This window comes from Camelina sativa, chromosome 16 (assembly GCF_030686135.1).
Source record: "Camelina sativa cultivar CO46 ecotype springtype chromosome 16, ASM3068613v1".
In the NCBI taxonomy this organism is placed as follows: Eukaryota; Viridiplantae; Streptophyta; class Magnoliopsida; order Brassicales; family Brassicaceae; genus Camelina; species Camelina sativa.
In genome coordinates, this window is record NC_141895.1 from 14,275,250 (window position 1) to 14,293,104 (window position 17,855).

Here is a 17,855-nt window from a genome sequence, read left to right on the forward strand (position 1 = left end):
ACGACTACTGCTACACCTTCCTAGGAAGCAAAGCAATGTATTTGAAGAAAAGATAAGCTTGAAAATGTGGAATATCATTACGGACATGGGACGGTGATGCTTACATAGTATTTTGAAATGAATAACATAATCAAGAAGCCCAGAAGTTGAAACATATGCAGATGCTAACAGAGTTTTTATGGGATAGTGCAAATAAAATGTGCCGTAGAAGAGAGCAGCGGGAAAACATTGGAAGGGTTATAAACATAAACCGTACAATAGGTGATTTGTAAGATCTTCGAATCATGCTCAGCGATGTGAAGGATGCCACAAGTTTCGATCATTTGAAGATTGTAGGAGTGTTATACATAATATTTTTAAAGCAGCATGTTACACAAAATGGTTGTTAGATGGAGACAAATAATGAGATGAAGCTATTGATGAAGCCACGCAATGAATATATTCTGTCAAATTCATATGTCGTACTTTCTTTTTCCTAGAAAACTTTATAACGTTTCTTCTTCACTGGATATAACAACACCATGATTCATGACTCTTTTCAAAACCCCGTTCTTTTTTTCTAACTTTCTAGATTTAATTTTCCCTGGCTATGTTTAGATGTTATTATGATTATTGATTCTTCGTCGGAGGATATGTCTCTTTGTTAGAGCAACATGTGCTATTGGTTTACAATTTTTGGCTTTCATGCCTTTACCGGTTTAAGTTTAATAAATGCACAACATAGGTAGCAACAGCACAAAAAGATATATCTTAGTCATCTTATATGTTTGTTTTAAACCAGTTATGGTCTACTAAATTAGCCATTCATTATGGTTAAGTAAATAACACCTTCACGGGTACACAAACACATATAGAAAAATATATATATATATATATATAGTGAAACCTCGAATACATTTTTTTTTATTTGTCAAAAACCTAAAATACATATAATCTAAAACATACAAATTAAACCTAAACATAAAAACCCATAATAAGATACAATAGCATAGGCGCGGGTTCTCATCCCTAGTACATAGAAATCCTTTTGGCTTCTTATAGATTAAAAATGTATATACAGAATACTGCTATACCAGTTTCTAATAATTTGATTTAAAAAGAAAATTGATACACTGATATGTGTGTGAAATATATCATACTGTGTCTTAAAAAAAAAAACAAGTTTTTCATGAAGTTCTCCAATTAAGTTTTTTATGGTATAAAGTTCAGTTTTTCCTGTAATTTTTCAGAGCTGTTCTCTTGTTTTTGACTAATTTGGTTTTGTAATCGGCTTTGCTGTTGTAATTGGTTTTTAGTAAATGGGCGGCATATGTGAACCAACCCAAGCTTGCAAGCTTAAATGTAAACAGGTTGTAAAACTACATGGACCTAAAAGGCTACTTGTTACTTGTTAGATTGGTCAGGTCACAAAAGTTTGTTTTAACATCCTTAGGTGATGATATGTTTACTCTAATATCCTTATTTCAAAGACAATAATGTATTTTGATTTTGTATAATTATATAGTACAAACACACAAGAAAAATACACATGTTATAAATGTGAATGTCACCTTACATACACGAGTATACATGAATCAATATATATATATATATATATATATTATCAATATGCATCTTATGATCAAAATATCTCTTGACAACATTGTAACATCCGTGTTCTGGGAATAGAGTTGGGATGTGTTGAGTAAAGCAAAAAAATAGATTTTAATTGATTTTTGGTTTAATTAAATCCTGATTTAATTTAATTAAACCAAAAACCCCTAATCTCCCTCATAAGTCACGTCTCCTCTCTAGATTTTTGCTTTTGTCGACATTGAGAGAGAGGGAGAGAAACAGAGAGAACCTTGGTTATTTGGTGTAAGGGAGGAAGAGAAGGAGATCAAGCTTTTTCCTTAGAGTAAAGAGAGAAACATAACTGTTAAGGTTTGGGAGAAGGAGGATCTGACTGCTCAAATCGTTTCAAAAGGTATTGATTTTTGGTAGGATTGTAGCTAATAGATTTTCGTACACTCTCCTTTTTACATAAGTGAATTTGAGTTGATATTCTAGGAGATATCGGCAGTTTCGTGGGGCGTTTCATATTAGTCGCGGAATGAGACCAGTTTCGGGATCGATTGCGGTGTCATCTGAGACCTGATCGTGCTAAAATTTTGTGGAAATCTTTTGGACGTCTAGACCTTTCTTTGCACCAGATGGGTTGGAAAGTTAGCGGTTCGTTTTGATTTTGTGGTTTCACTTGTGAGGTTGTTCTTTTCTGATTTTTTCTGGCAGTTTGTTTTCAATGTTTGTTTGTTGTTGTGATTGATTGTAGGAGCGATTTTGGTTGTTATTGGGCTATTGGAGAGCCTCTATTTTGGTTGTAGTTATTTTCGTAAATAACTTGTTAAGGTGAGTGGGTGACCATGGGCTTATCTGAGCAAATGAGTTGTATGACTTGTTTTGTGTGATGGTGTGTAGGTGTAGCGAATGTATTATTGGAAGTTCTGTTTAATTACTGGTTTGTTATGTTTTATTTGTGCTTGTACTCTTGATTTGCTTGTGTGTATAGCTCGTAGTTGGGAGGATCGCCTCACTGGGTATTTCTAGTAATACTCACGCATCTCAATTTGTGCTTTTGGTGCAGGTAAAGGCAAAGTGTGATCGTGGAATCAAGGCAATGAAGAGGAGGATGTTCTAGTGATTCATTTGGTTGATTTCTAGCTTGCTAAGTTGCTAGTGTGAGTCATTAGACCGTTGTTAGGATTGCTTGTTCTTGATTCTTGTTGTTTGGAATATCAGATATTGTTATAAATTAATGTTGGTTATTGGTTTATTGGTGTAATGGTATTGTTATGTTATCCGCTGTTGTGTGTCTGTGGTTAGGTGGCTAGTGGGTATGGGACTACTAATGTAGTTTATTATTATTATTATATTTATTATTAATTATTAAAAAAACGGGTCGGGTCGTTTCAGTTTGGTATCAGATCCCTTACGGTTCTAGGTTTGGGTTCATTGGGTTTCTGTTGTTGATGTTGTGGATTTTGCATGCTGTGATTGATTATGTGAGTTAGTCAATTGTGTGTGGCATGGAGTCCTAGAACATCCTCTGAAAGCCTTCAATGAGATTCCACGATATGTTATGTTTCTTTGTGTGGTTATGGTTTGTTTCTATGCTTGTTAGCCTCTGTTCTTGGAAGAGAAGTGGTTAAAGGTGGTTGATTTTTTGGTCGTGGACGTGGGCGTTGTCGTGGTCGTGGTCGTGGTTGGGTGGGTTCCCGAGGCCAGCGAGTGTGTGGTCAGTATTCCACGAGGAGGTACGTCAGAGGGTTGCAAGCATATCAGGAGAGACCAGAGGGGGTAAGCCGGTGAGCGTGCCAGACATGCTGGGAACCCAGGTGTGGTGTTGTAGCAGGTGGAGCCCAGGGTTGAGATGATCGCTTGGCGGATCTGTTGGCGTGCTGTTGAAGCGGTTACCGATATGGGTACTAGTGCATGCTCCAGTTGTACCGCATGTGGCGGGGTGCAGCCGAGGGCTGTGGATGTTGAGGATGGAGCAGATATTTCTCTGTTTGGTGGGTAATCCAGTTGGATATTGTTCTCAAGCTGCACATGAAGGAAGCTCAGGACCGACAGAGGAGTTATGTCGACAGGAGGAGGAGAGATCTTGAGTTTCAGGTGGGAGACAAAGTGTACCTCAAGATGGCCATGTTGCGGGGTCCGAACAGGTCATTAACAGAGACTAAGTTGAGTCAGAGGTATATGGGTCCGTTCAGAGTGATTGAGCGGGTGGGACCGGTAGCATATAGGCCGAAGTTGCTTTAGGTTATGCGTGCGTTCCACAAGGTTTTTCATGTGTCGATGTTGCGGAAGTGTCTCCGCGAGGATGATCAGTTGTTGGCTAAGATTCCTGAGGATCTACAGCCTAACATGACTTTGGAGGCGAGACCAGTAAGGGTTCTCGAGAGGAGGATTAAGGAACTTCGAAGAAGAAGATTCCTTTGATGAGAGTCCTATGGGACTGTGATGGTGTTGAGGAGTAGACTTGGGAGGTAGAGGCGAGGATGAAGGCAAGGTTGAAAAAGTGGTTTGAGAAGCAGGTCGCGACTTGAACTTGTCTAGCATGGTCCTAGTTGTAGTTCGTGGCTAGAGCGGGAATGGAGTATTCCAACCCACCTCTCTTGTTACTTGGTTGCTTAGGGGTGGTTGATTGTGCGACTAAGTAACAAGATGAGGTGGTGTTTGGGGTAAGAGATTCCGCGAAGCTGGTATTGAAAAGGAAACTTTCCTTTTTAGAAATTTCCAAAAGTGGAAAGTTCTAAAAATGGAAAGTTTTATAGGTGTTATAATTTGTCCATTTTTAGTGGTCGTGAGTCTTGGTGGGGATTGTGTGGCCTTCGTGGCGGACCTTTGAGTCATTGTGTGCCCGTGTGTGGCGGTCTTTTGAGACATTGTGTGGCCTTTATGGCGGGCTGTTTAGCCAATTGTGTGGCCTTTGTGGCGGGCTTTTTAGCCAATTTTTTTGCCATTGTGGCGGATTGTTTAGCCAATGTTGTCTGTTTAGGCAGTCGTTCAGGATGTGTGGTCTTCATGACGGTCCTTCGGGATGTATGGTCTTTGTGACGGTCCTTCAGGATGTGTGGTCTTCATAACGGTCCTTCGGGATGTATGGTCTTTGTGACGGTCCTTCGGGACGAGTGGTCTTTGTGACGGTCCTTCGGGACGAGTGGTCTTCGTTACGATCCTTCGGGACAAGTCGTCTTTGTGACGGTCCTGTTTAGGACATTGTTTGGCCTTGGTGGCGGTCCTGTTTACGACATTTGTTTGGCCTTTGTGGCGGTCATGTTTAGGACATTTGTTTGTCCTTTGTGGTGATCCTGTTTAGGACATTTGTTGGCCTTTCTGGCGGCCCTTGTGGGATGTTGATGATCCTTGTGTGGTCATGAGGTATCCTAGTGAGGGTATATGTGGTTGGTAGGACATTGTGTTGTCTTACGCGAGCCACTGGAAGGAAACCTGGTTAGGGATAGGACTCAGACGTATTCAGAATTGTTTGCTCTAGGGACAGTTGGTCCCGAATGACTCTTGGGGAACCTTAGGTTCTCCTAGTACTGCCATATTCTGAGACTTTGTGGCTCGAGAGTATGGTTGGTATATCGACTTCGTATGACGATCCGGAGGCGCACTGTAGGGTGGCAACCCGAGAGACAAATATTGGACTCCCTAATATATTGTGGCATGCGGGCTTATGCCCGATGAGGAGCCAATATCATGGCATGCAGGTTTCGGCCGGATGAGGAGCCAATAAAAACTCAAGGTCGAGACCTATGAGTAAAGGAAAGTCCAAAAGTCGAGAGCAAATAATGCGTGGAACGTGAGTTTATCACCTAGAGGTAACCTTTGTAGATCGGTCGAAGGAAGTGCGGACCGTGGAGACGGTTGCACATGAGTCCTTGGCTAATAGTTGTTTGAGATTCGAGGACGAATCTATGTTGGTGGGAGAGAGTTGTAACATCTGTGTTATGGGAATAGAGTTGGGATGTGTTGAGTAAACCAAAGAAGTGGATTTAATTAAATCCTGGTTTGAGCTAATTAAACCAAAAACCCCTAGTCTCCCTCATAGTCACACCTCCTCTCTAGATTTTTGCTGTTATCGACATTCAGAGAGAGGGAGAAAAAGAGAGAGAACCCGTGGTTATTTGGTGTCAAGGAGGGATAGAAGGAGAGCAACCTTTTTCCTAGAGTAAAGAGAGAAACAGAACTGTTAGGGTTTGGGAGAAGGAGGATCCGGCTGCTCATATCGTTTCGAAAGTTATTGATTTTTGGTATGGTCGTAGCTAAGAGATTTTCGTACACTCTCCTTTGTATAGAAGTGAATTTGAGTTAATATTCTAGGTGATATAGGCAGTTTCAATAATTTTGTGTTGTTGTGATTGGTTGTAGGAGCGAGTTTGGTTGTTCTTGGGCTATTGGAGAGCCTATCTTTTGGTTGTAGTTATTTTCAATAATAACTTGTTAAGGTGAGTGCGTGACCATCGGCTTATCTGAGCAAATGAGGTATATGACTTGTTTTGTGTGATGGTGTGTAGGTGTTGTGCATGTATTATTGGAAGTTCTGTTTAACTACTGGTTTGTTATGTTTTATTTGTGCATGTACTCTTGATTTTTTTGTGTGTATAGCTCGTAGATGGGAAGATCGCCTCACTGGGTATTTCTGGTAATACTCACGCATCTCAATTTGTGTTTGTGGTGCAGGTAAAGGCAAAGTGTGATCGTGGAATCAAGGCAATGAAGAGGAGGATGTTCTAGTGATTCATTTGGTTGATGTCTGGCTTGATAGGTTGCTAGAGTTGAGTCACTAGAACGTTGTTAGGATTGCTGGTTCTTGATTCTTGTTGTTTGGAATATCGGATATTGTTATGAACTAATGTTGGTTATTGGTTTAATGGTATTGTTTTGTTATCCGCTGTTGTGGGTCTCTGGTTAGGTGGCTAATGGGTATGGGACCACTAGTGTAGTTTATTATTATTATTATTATATTTATTATTTATGATTAAAAAAATAAAAAACAGGTCAGGTCGTTTCAAACATTAACAAAAACAGACGGACTGATCAAAAAGATTGGTGTGACAAATATGAACAGATGTGACAACAGTGTAACGAAAACTGAGAAGGGTTTTCTATCTAGCCAATGATACATCAAATCAATAGTAGTCTCTGTAATGATTCCTCTGGTAATTACGATTTTTGCTCGGATGAAGATCTTTAATTCAGCAGTAAACTTTGTCGACAAGAGACTCGTCTTCGTAGATCTTCCTTCAAGTTCCTTGACATACATCCAGTCATCTAAGTACGCCATGATATCGGCTATGATCAGTTGTAGATTCGACATGTCGTCCTCAATATTTGCAAGAAATACTCTCTGAAAACATTCACAAACTGAGATTTGTACCGCTAATGAAGACCAAATCATGTTGTTTACACACATATACACATACAAATTAAACATATATCAAAGTGTTGAGTAATGTCGTTTTGGTTCTCAACCCAAACTAGTAAAAGGAAATGAGTTGAGAATAAAAAATAAGTTAGTTAATTAAGCTAACGAACTTGTTGTAATAGTGTAATAAGTTAGTAATACTTGGTAGAAAACTTTTGTGGTTTCTTGTAAAACTAAGCTAAGTTAGAGGCAAGTGGGAATTGTTAATGTACTTGTTAGTACTTAGTAGAGTTGCACGTGTGCAAGCTCTATATATGTATGTGTTTGTATTGTTGTTATGTATGGAGAAATATACACGAGTTTCTTCCTAAAAAACAGAGAAATGCAGAATAGTTTGGAGAACAACCAAAGTATTTAATTCAACATGATATCAGAACTAAGAGCTCCATATGATTCATTCTTGGAGCCGTGTTAGTCAAGATAAAGGCAACAAAGAACAAAAAAGAAGAAGACCATACGTTCAGTGTCAAACAAGAAAATCAAGAAGCAAGTAACAAAGATATGACTTATAGACAGTGGATGAACAAATCATATGACGCCAGGTGAGAAGAAGTTTGTCAACATAAAAACCAGCATAAATGTTCCCATACGTGTTGAAAATGGTGCAGTGTTGAACTCAAAAGGATTAGGAGATATTGAGGTGGTGACCAAGAGAGGAGTCCAGACGAATCATAAAAGATGTCTTTTTTGTACTAAATCTTGGTAAGAATCTTTTAAGCGTGCATGAGATAATCATAAATGTACATCAAGTGAAGTTCAAAAGGGAAAGCTGCATTATACATGACAAGTTGGGAAGAATAATTGGTAAAGTCAAGATGGTGAACAAGAGATTTCATATTAAATGGTCCTCCAAAGAAGAAAGTGCATGTAAGGAAATGCTTGATCTCATTGATAGGAGGTGTTACAATATATATAGTCATTTACATAAGGTTTTTGTACATTCATAATTACACATATATCCTCTGTTATACTTCTCTTCTCTATACACCCCCTCAAGAAGGAGGTAATTTCTTGACTCCAATCTTGAAATTCAAGTCTAGAAACCGTGGTGGTGGAAGCGGTTTGGTGAGTGCGTCAGCAAGCTGGTCATCACCTGAAATATGAGCCACCCGGAGTGTGCCGGATTAAATGTTCTCCCTAACAAAATGATAGTCTATTGCAACATGTTTCATCTTGGAATGAAAAACCGGATTGGCGCAAAGATATGTTACTCCAATATTGTTGCAATAGATGACCGGAGCCATTGGTAAATCAACACCCAATTCCTTTAAAAGCGAGCAAATCCACTTTAGTTCTGACGCCGTGTTTGCAAAAGCCCTGTATTCCGCCTCCGTTGAAGAGCGTGAGACACTTCTTTGTTTCTTGGAGGACCAGGGCACAAGACTACCACCAATGTAGACAATGTAGGTGTTTGTGGAAACATAATTAGCTTTGTCACGTCCCAAATCTGCATCCGAAAAGGCATGGATAGTAAGAGGAGCATCCCGACGCAGAAAAATACCATGAGACGTTCCAGCAAGATAGCGAAGGACCCATTTCACTGCTTGCCAATGCACATTGGTAGGCCAATGCATAAAATGTGAGAGGCAGTTAACCGGGAAATGCAATATCGGGTCTTGTAAACGCTAGATACTACTAGCTTCCCACTACCATGCAGTATTCTTTGGCATCAGCAAGAGGTGTACCCAAAAGAACCGTGAGCTGAGAGGAAGACGACATAGGCGTGGGAACAGGTTTGGCATCTTGCATCTTTGTTTTGAGTAAAAGATCCGTTATATACTTTTGTTGCATCAAGTGAAGACCAGTCGACGTTCGCGTTGCTTCAATGTCGAGAAAATAGCTTAAAGGACCAAGGTCTTTTAGAGAGAAGCGACGAGCAAGGGAGGAATTGAAAGCAGTAACCAGCAAAGCAGGACCCATGATAATGATATCGTCTACATAAACTAAAACATAAACATGTGAGGTGCCATGTTTATAGACGAACAAGCTGTTATGTCCAACCGAAGTCTTGAAACCGGATTGAAGTAGGAATTGACGCAATTCTTGATACCAAGCACGTGGTGTTTGTTTCAAACCATAGAGTGCCTTCCGCAATCTGCAGACATGATGAGGACAGTCACGATCAACAAAACCTGGAGGCTGTGAGACATAAACTTCGTCGTGGAGAGTGCCTTGTAGGAAGGCATTATTGACATCAGCTTGATGAATCGCCCAATTCTTCTTCACAGCAATTTCCAAAACAAGACGGATCAAAATGGATTAATCACCGGACTGAAAGTTTTTGAGTAGTCATCCCCGTATTGCTGATGAAACCCATGTGCAACAAGGCGAGCTTTGTACCTAGCAATAGATCCATCCGGGTGATATTTTTTAGTAAATATCCACTTACTGGTTATAACATTATGATTCGGAGCTGGAGGCGTGAGATCCCAAGAGTGTTCTCAGAGTTGAGCATTAATTTCATCAACCATAACAGCTCGCCAGTTCGGATCACGAAGTGCTTCAGCCACTATAGTCGGAATCAACGGCGATGATGTAGCCACAAGACTGAACTTTTTGGCAGGCTTGTGAATATTATTCTTTGATCGTGTCTGCATAGGATGTCGTGGCGATTGTACAGGCGGTGGAGGTTGCGGAACAACCTCGGCTTTTGCTGGTGCAGATGAGGGTGATGAGAACGGACCCGTAGGAGAACTCGATGTAATTGATGGACTCGATACTGTTGGAGCTGGACTCGATGGGCTCGTAGATGGGCTCAGAGAGGCAGAATGATCATTTGGGCCTGGAGAGACCAACGAGGGAAGCCCATCGTGAGCCCGTTTCGTCCTGGTCTCATGAGCCAAGTTAGAGGAAGCAAACGACGATGACGATGCCGTCGTCTTCGTCGACGATGACGATGCCGTCATCTTCGTCGACGACGACGATGCCGAAGCGGAAGCTGGTGAGGATCAGTGCACGGGGGAGAAACTGAAGTGATCGGAGAAGGCAACGGAGATGATACCTACGACACCGGGATTGACGTCGACGGAGAATGAGGTGTGGGCAAGATCAACGGTGAAGTAGCAGGTGTGTTCACTGTCATCTCAGCAAACAGTAAACGCGTCTCAACAAACTGCACATGATGAGAGGTGTAGAGTCTCCCATTCACAATATCGTACCATAAATAGGCGCTTTGTGTTAAAGAGTAGCCAAGAAACACACACGGAGCAGAGCGAGGTACTAGTTTATTGTGACGATAAGGTCTGAGCCAAGGATAACACACACAGCCAAACACCTTCAGTTTGAGATAATTCGGTTGTGTTTGAAACATCTTGTGATACGGTGAATCACCACCAAGCATGTCGGTAGGCAGGCGATTGATGAGATACATTGCCGTAGTGAACGCGTAAGGCCAATAACTTGGTGGGACAGAAGCGTGAGTCAGCATAAACAGACTTGTTTCGACAATATATCGATGTTTCCACTCCGAAATACCATTATCCTCCGGAGTATGAGGTGGTGTTGTGAAATGGGAAATTCCATGTGATGCCAAAAACGACCGCATAGCAATAAACTCACCACCATTGTCGGAATACAAGGTACGTAACACGATTGTGTTTAAAGAAAATGGGAGTTTATGACTCTTATTAAGAAGACAATCAGAACAAGATAATTGTTTTTGTGTGGATGAAGAAAGAGGTAAAGAAAATTTTGAAACAATATAGTTTAAGACTGGTAAGGAAGGGTGCCCAAGTCGAAGATGCCAAGAAGAGAGGTCGGTTTTTGGTGATGTTGATGCGGAGAGGACGTTAATGGTATTGTTGTTAACCGGCCACTCATACAACTCGTTCCTACTTCGGGCTTGGAGTAACCGGACCCCGTGCTCAGATCCCTCACCTGAAAATATGCAGAATAGAATTCCACAAAAACCTTATGAGCGTTACACAAACAATACACCGAAATAAGATTCTTGCATAGATCAGGAACATAGAGAACATCTTTTAAAGCAAGAGAACTAGAGGGTGTAGGGAGTAAAGCGGAACCCGTATGAGTGATCTTTAGACCAGTGCCATCAGCGATTTGGACCTCTTCACCACCGGAGTACAGCTGATGGAGCGAGAGGTTGGACAAATCAGATGTGAGGTGATGTGTAGCACCGCTGTCCATCACCCAATTTGCCGGATTGTACGGCGGGATAGCAGCTGCATTGGCATGAGGACTTCCTTGCGAGCCCAGAGAAGGAGTGTAGTGCCACCCGACGGTTGGAAACCACGAGTGGAAGCCGGAAACTGTGAACACCGTCATGCACTATGGCCAAACACGCCACACAACTGACAGCGTCCCTGGTATCCTCTGCCGTGACCACCACGCGACGAAGACAAGGACGATCCTCGAGAATGATAGCGAGGAGTACGTGGGTTGTTGGATTGGCCATAAGACTTGTTGAAAGCAGCATTGGCAGTGACAAGAACAACAGAGGTAGCCGAGACTTGAGAGTGAAGCTTGAGATCGTAATTCATAAGCTTTTCATGAATGGCCGGCATGGTGGGTGGAGTATCACGTCCCTCAATCTGGTCAACAATAGGCTTATAATCCTCCGGAAGACCACCAAGCAAATATTCAATCTGTTCCTCATGCTCGTACGGTTTGCCCAACGTAGCAAGCTGATCGAAACGAGAAACAAGAACCTGAACGTATTCATCAATAGATTTGGTACCTTTACGCCATTGTTTGAAGTTGTTTGATGTGTCCCCATGTTGGTTTCGCATACGTAGAAGAAAGAAGAGTCCAGATCTGAGTAGTCGTGGACGCCTTGGATAGGATGGGTTGAATATCAACAGAGGTCACACCAAGGAGACTAGCAACGATAAGTTGATCCTGACGTTGCCAAAGGTCGTACTCGGGATTCGGAGTGGAGGTGCCAGCACGGAGAACAGTGGAAGCAGGACCGACCATGGTGCCACCAAGATAGCCGGCAAGTCCATAACCGGCGAGCAAGGCACGGATCTGACGACCCCACATCAAGAAGTTGGAGGCAGGGAGCTTGGTGACATTCGACATGTTCACATGGTGAAGTTGAGTGGCATAAGCTGTGTTGATGATAGCAGAAGTATTCTCAGCCATGGTGACAAGAAAACTTGAAGAACAAGGAGAGCAAGAGAAGCGGCAAGAGAAAGAGAGAAGAGAAAAAAAATATTTAGGTCTAGGACTTTACTGCTCTGATACCATGTAAGAAAATGCTTGATCTCATTGATAGGAGGTGTTACAATATATATAGTCATTTACACAAGAGTTTTGTACATTCATTAGTACCCATATATCCTCTGTTATACTTCTCTTCTCTATAGTGCAACGGTGGCAAATAGAGGTGATGATGAGCAAATGGTGGAAGAGTTCAAGACTGCCATGAAAACTGAGTTTAAAATGTCTGTTTCCTCGACTTCACAAACGAAACTGCTCCCCCAATCGATCGGTCCCTAGCTCGAACCACCTGCCCTTGTTTCCCCATGGATCGATGGATCCCTTCCTTGGACCGATCCTTACTTCTGGGACATTGCGTTACAGTTTTCACCTTTGTATCTCACTATAGGGAATTAGTGTTGCGATTCTACAAAGATGAAAGATAAAAGAGTATAAAAATCAAGTGTGTACTTGAATTCAACCTTAGGCATATAAGATCATTGAAAACTTTTAGATATAAAGAGAAGTATGTTTTTATGTGCGCATGCTTGTTGGCAAACGACGGTTTGTTCTGTTCTGTTCAACTATTTTTTAAATATACAACTATCTTTTTTTTTGTAGTAGAAATATATATATATATATATATATATATAATTATTTTTTTCTTTTGACAATATATACATATGTTTTTAGTGTTACGTACTTGCAGTCTTATAGTGGGTTATTCTGGTGTTAAGAATGAGAGGTGGTGAAAGCCAGGGGAGATGCTAATTATGGTGAAGATGATGGAAGAGTAAGACATCTGGAGCAACTCAAAGTTATGACTTGTGACTTATGATCATAGTTTTTAAAAAATTATCTTTATTCCTATATATAATGTAAAACATTTTTCTACTTGGATATATATATATATATATATATATATACATATATATGATTTCGTCATATACTACTTCAAATCATACACCAAATACAATTATAACAAAATTTTCAGTTTTGTTAAAACAAAGGTCGAACAATGATTTTTTTTTCTTTTTTTTTTATTTCTAAAAACAAACTGTTTTATCAATGGGCCATCCCAAATGGATTTTAAGCGTCAAAGAATTTGAGACAAGATTAAGTATTGTAAAATCTGAATTATTTCGTGAGATGGTATGCAGCACTGACCTGAACTGAAGATGAGAGTGCAAAGAACTTGATGTTTACGAGTGCTTTTGTAATAATGAGAGTCAAGCTCATAAAGCTCCGAGAGGTCATTAGGACAGTGAGGGCTTTCGGTTTTTGTTTTTGCATAGCGAGTCATCTTTAGTGTTTTAATCTAAATTGTTTTGTAAAATTTAAATGTATATATAAGAATTAGTTTTGGGGTATTTGCAAAATTACCCTTTTTCTATGAATTAGTTTTGTCGTTGTCGTCCATTTTCTAAATTATTATTTTTGATGATGCATAAGAAGACTAAGGTCCTGAAGAGCACTGTGATTCAGTTCTAGTACGGTTACCCTAATCGGAGTGTCACTAGTGAATGGCAACTCCTGAAGAGCACATGCTTTTAGCCAATGATTAACTGCTTGAAAACATTGTGCTGAACCTCGTCGCAGAAATTTGCTCCAATTGTGATGCGGCAAGACTCCATTCAGATGGATAATGACACTTATGTCCTGCGGATATTTATAAAATTACATATAATTTTTTTTCTCGTTGAGTCTCTTGTCTCGATTTCTCACGACTCACAAACATTGTTGTTGTCGCCACCGTCTTCATCATTTGTCACTGTCGTAATAGTCTCCGCCGTCATCATTCTTTGTCACGGGCGTAATATTCGTCACCGGCATTATCATAACCTTCGTCTTCTCAGTATTTTCTAAAATTCATCTTCTCTTCTTTGTGAAAATAAGTTTGAATTGCAGTAATTGGAATTCAAAAACCGCTTTGTATATTTTATACACTTGATAGAAGAAGTTGGTAATATGTTAAGAATTATATTCGTTTATCTATTATAATTTTATTTTTAGAATGGACGTTAGTTACATATATCATTAATATATAAATCTAATTCAAGAAATGATTATATATTATTATTAATCATATATTATAAATTAAATCAATGTAAAAGAAAACTGAAAATACAAAATAATATAACCAAAGGTTAATTTGGTAATTTTGTTTTCTAATCACACTCAAGTTGCATCCCAATCGTTCTGCCATTCAAAAATTTAATATAACTGTGTCGCACCCGAATCAGATTTCCATTCATAATTTTATTTAATCGCATCGCTCTCAAATCACATTGTACATGTACTTAAATCGCTATCTCACCCAAAACTGACTACCATTCTGGCCGCCTAAGTTACATTTGTTTGATGTGAGACATGTTTAATTCCAAACCCTAAATCCCAAAATTACTCTCTTGAACAACAAGGTGAACCATGAACTTAGTGTATAGACAGTTTGGATTAAAAATAAACAGGAGAGTAAAACTATATCAAACCAGCAAAATCAAAAATTCCTAGGCCATGAATTGTATAAGTTTTTAAAATGTTTTTTTTTTACTTTTGGTTTTTGGATTTTAGTTTTTAGTTTCTAAATATTTGGTTGTTGATTTTTGTAATTAAAAAGAAAAAAAGATAAATAATGAAAGAAATAACTCATAACCCACATTGAGAAGAATATAAGAAACCAATAGTATAAGACTAGCTACAATGGGGTAGTTTAATTATTAACATGTTAGAAAGAGGAAAAATCATATGTGGATTTATATATGTTGAAGATAAAAAATTCAGGACCATAAGACTATGTACAATGGTTTAATTTTTCAACACTCTCTTTTTAATATTTTAACACTCCACATCATCTTCTCTCTCTTCTACCTAATAATCCAACACCTATTTTAATTTTAACTTGTACTATGGTTTTATTGAATAAAATTCAACACCTTATCCTATCATTTTTATTTTATATTTTATTTGCCGATAATTATTGATGTATAGATAGAAAATAATTTGTAGAATTTTCAATTTTTAAAAATAGTTATTATCGGAATCTATTTCACAAAAATAAATTATTTAAATATATAAAATAACATTTTTTATGTCCTAATAAATAGAATGAGATAAAAATAAGTATTTTGACTCATAAGCTGACATGTGGCTTTAATGGTCCTTATTTCAATTTTTACAACATATTGAATAAATTCAACAGAGTTCAGTCCACCTCATTTTTTTATTTTTTTCAAGAACCTCATTGCAACAATTCAACAGCTGAAAAAAGATTCAATAACCCCATTGTATATGGTCTAAAGACAATGTGGGGCTATGTGAAAAGAACATGTGGGCTGTAAGGTGCACAAACTACACATGAGCTTGAATGTGTCAGTAACTATTGTAATATAAGAAAGCTTTTGGTTATTTTTGAAAATGATATAAAATTTTTAAAAACTAAATTACCTACTTTTTGGGGCCGGAAACTAATTTTGTAAATCATAAATCGCTAGCTATAAAATAGTCTTTCAAAAAAATAAAACCAAAATAGTACTTCAAATATAATAAACATGCAAGGTCTTAGGTAGACCATTTCTAATAGTTGCCTCTATATTTTCCTCTAAATATAGAGATTTCTAAAAATAGAGTAGATGCTTACTTCAATGGTTACCTCAATTTTTTACTCTAAAATAAACATTTAAAGTCTATTATACATTTTTTTATTTTTTATTAATTTCTAAAATAACTTTTAACTTTTAAAATGTATAAATTCTATCCACTTCTTTTTTTGTTTAACAAAAAATCAAGAAAATTATAATATTATATCTTTTCATAATGGTTTTGGAAACCTGAGATTCTTTTCTTTTCATAATGGATTTGGTCATTTAATTGTTAGTTTGTCTGATTGTAGATTGAGAAATGTGAGAATCTTACTATCAATTCATCTATAAATAACATCTTTCATTTTTTTTTCCATTCAACCATTCCAAAATTTTATTGACACATCTTCACTATGTCTGGTTCTCGTTCTTCTGGATATTCTAAAGAAGAAGATAAGTTTTTATGTCAAGTCTATCTAGAAATTTCTCAAGATCCAGTCATGGGTCATTACCAATCATCTGATCATTTTTGGGATCGTATGGTGAAAGCTTTCGAGAACGGAAAAAATGTAACTTGGAGTGAACGTTCGAAAAAATCTCTCCAATGTCGATTTCAAAATATTGAGAGAGCAACAAAAAAACTAAATGTATGCATAAGACAATGTGAAAATAAACGTCAAAGTGGTGCTTCAAGTGATGATATTGTGAGTACTTTATATGATTTTTCAATTAATTTATTGTTGTTTGACTATTATTTTTTTTTTATTTTAAAATTATATGTAGTTCAATCAAGCGAAAGAAATGCTAATGCAAGATTCAAGATTCAAATCTGGTTGGAAATTTGATCATGTATGGAACATTATTAAAGACATTAAAAAGTTTAAAGATGGTGTCACCCCGGCTAGAAAGATACCAACATCTTCAGTGTTAAAAAACCTTACCCTTGATTCCGTTATACCATTGTCTCCAGGTTTGTCTTCATTTGCTCTTAATTTAGATGAAGAAAATGATAGAAGTGGCGGATCTTCATCTCAACCACCAAGTGGGGTGAAAAAAATAAAACTAAAAAGAAAAAACAATGATCAAACATCGAATATTATCAAGATTTTAAAAGAAGAGAATAAACAACTTTTGGAGCAACTGAAGAAGACAAGTGAACAAAGACAACAATATTTGGAGCTTCAAAGTGAGAATTTAGCATTGAAAAAACTTAAAGTAAAAAACAAAATTTTATGTCAAGACTTAAGTTTTATAAAAGATCCAAATATTTGTGCCTATATTCAATCTGAGCAAGCAAAAATCTTAAAGAAAAGGATTGATTAACAAGCTCTTTCGGCATCTACTTCATTTGGATATTTTAATAATTTTATTGGATCCGAAAAGAATTTACCATATTATTTAATCACTAATTTATGTTGTGTTAAATTTTATTTTATTAAGAAGATTTTTTTTATTTGGATTTTCTATTTATACTAAGAGAATATCCACGTGATAAGCATGTTTTTTATTATATAGTTACTAACAAATTCAATACTATAATTTGAGTAAAAAAAAGGGGAAACTGTGAGAAGCTTATTCTCAAAACTTTGGTATTCTAACTAAATAAGAAGAAGAAGAAAAACGCTAATTATTCTTATTTGGTGTACTATAAAGTTTGTAAAATATAGTATCCCACGTCTTTCGTAAATAATATTTTAAAAAACATTTACAAAAACACAACCAGCCATATTGATCTTCTTTGATAACACTATCCACACAAAGTACTTTCCTGAAGATTTGATGGTGTGGCTTGTCAATGCTCATTCTTACAAAAACACTTGGGAGTTGGCTAAACAAGAACCTATACAGGCCAAATACGTACGTGGAAAACCTAATATCACCAAACTCATTTGTGTTTTGGTCGCTGGTTTACCGGTCTCTCGTTGAATCTTAGAACATGGCTTCTGATCGAAATGTTAAAAATGGTTATTTATGATTCTCTTGGGGTTAATTAGGTTTGGAGAAACTTTTCTTTTACCTAAAATTAGCCTTGATTAATCAATCCGACTTGGATTCTGATAAATTCGAACAACTTTATGTGGATTGATTGATTATTGAGTGAAGAATTGATTCTGAACATAATTACATGCATGTTATAAATA

At 37.8% G+C, this 17,855-nt stretch overlaps 1 protein-coding gene across 1 annotated transcript; it reads left to right on the forward strand.

Annotated features, from left to right (window-relative positions):
• The first annotated feature begins 15,947 nt into the window (after positions 1 to 15,947).
• On the forward strand, positions 15,948 to 17,150 carry LOC147925500 (glutathione S-transferase T3-like). Its single transcript, XM_087489779.1, has 2 exons — positions 15,948 to 16,418; positions 16,498 to 17,150. Exons 1-2 carry the CDS (start codon positions 16,128 to 16,130, stop codon positions 17,035 to 17,037), a joined length of 831 nt encoding a protein of 276 aa, XP_087345905.1. The 5' UTR covers positions 15,948 to 16,127; the 3' UTR covers positions 17,038 to 17,150.
• The last annotated feature ends 705 nt before the right edge of the window (positions 17,151 to 17,855 follow it).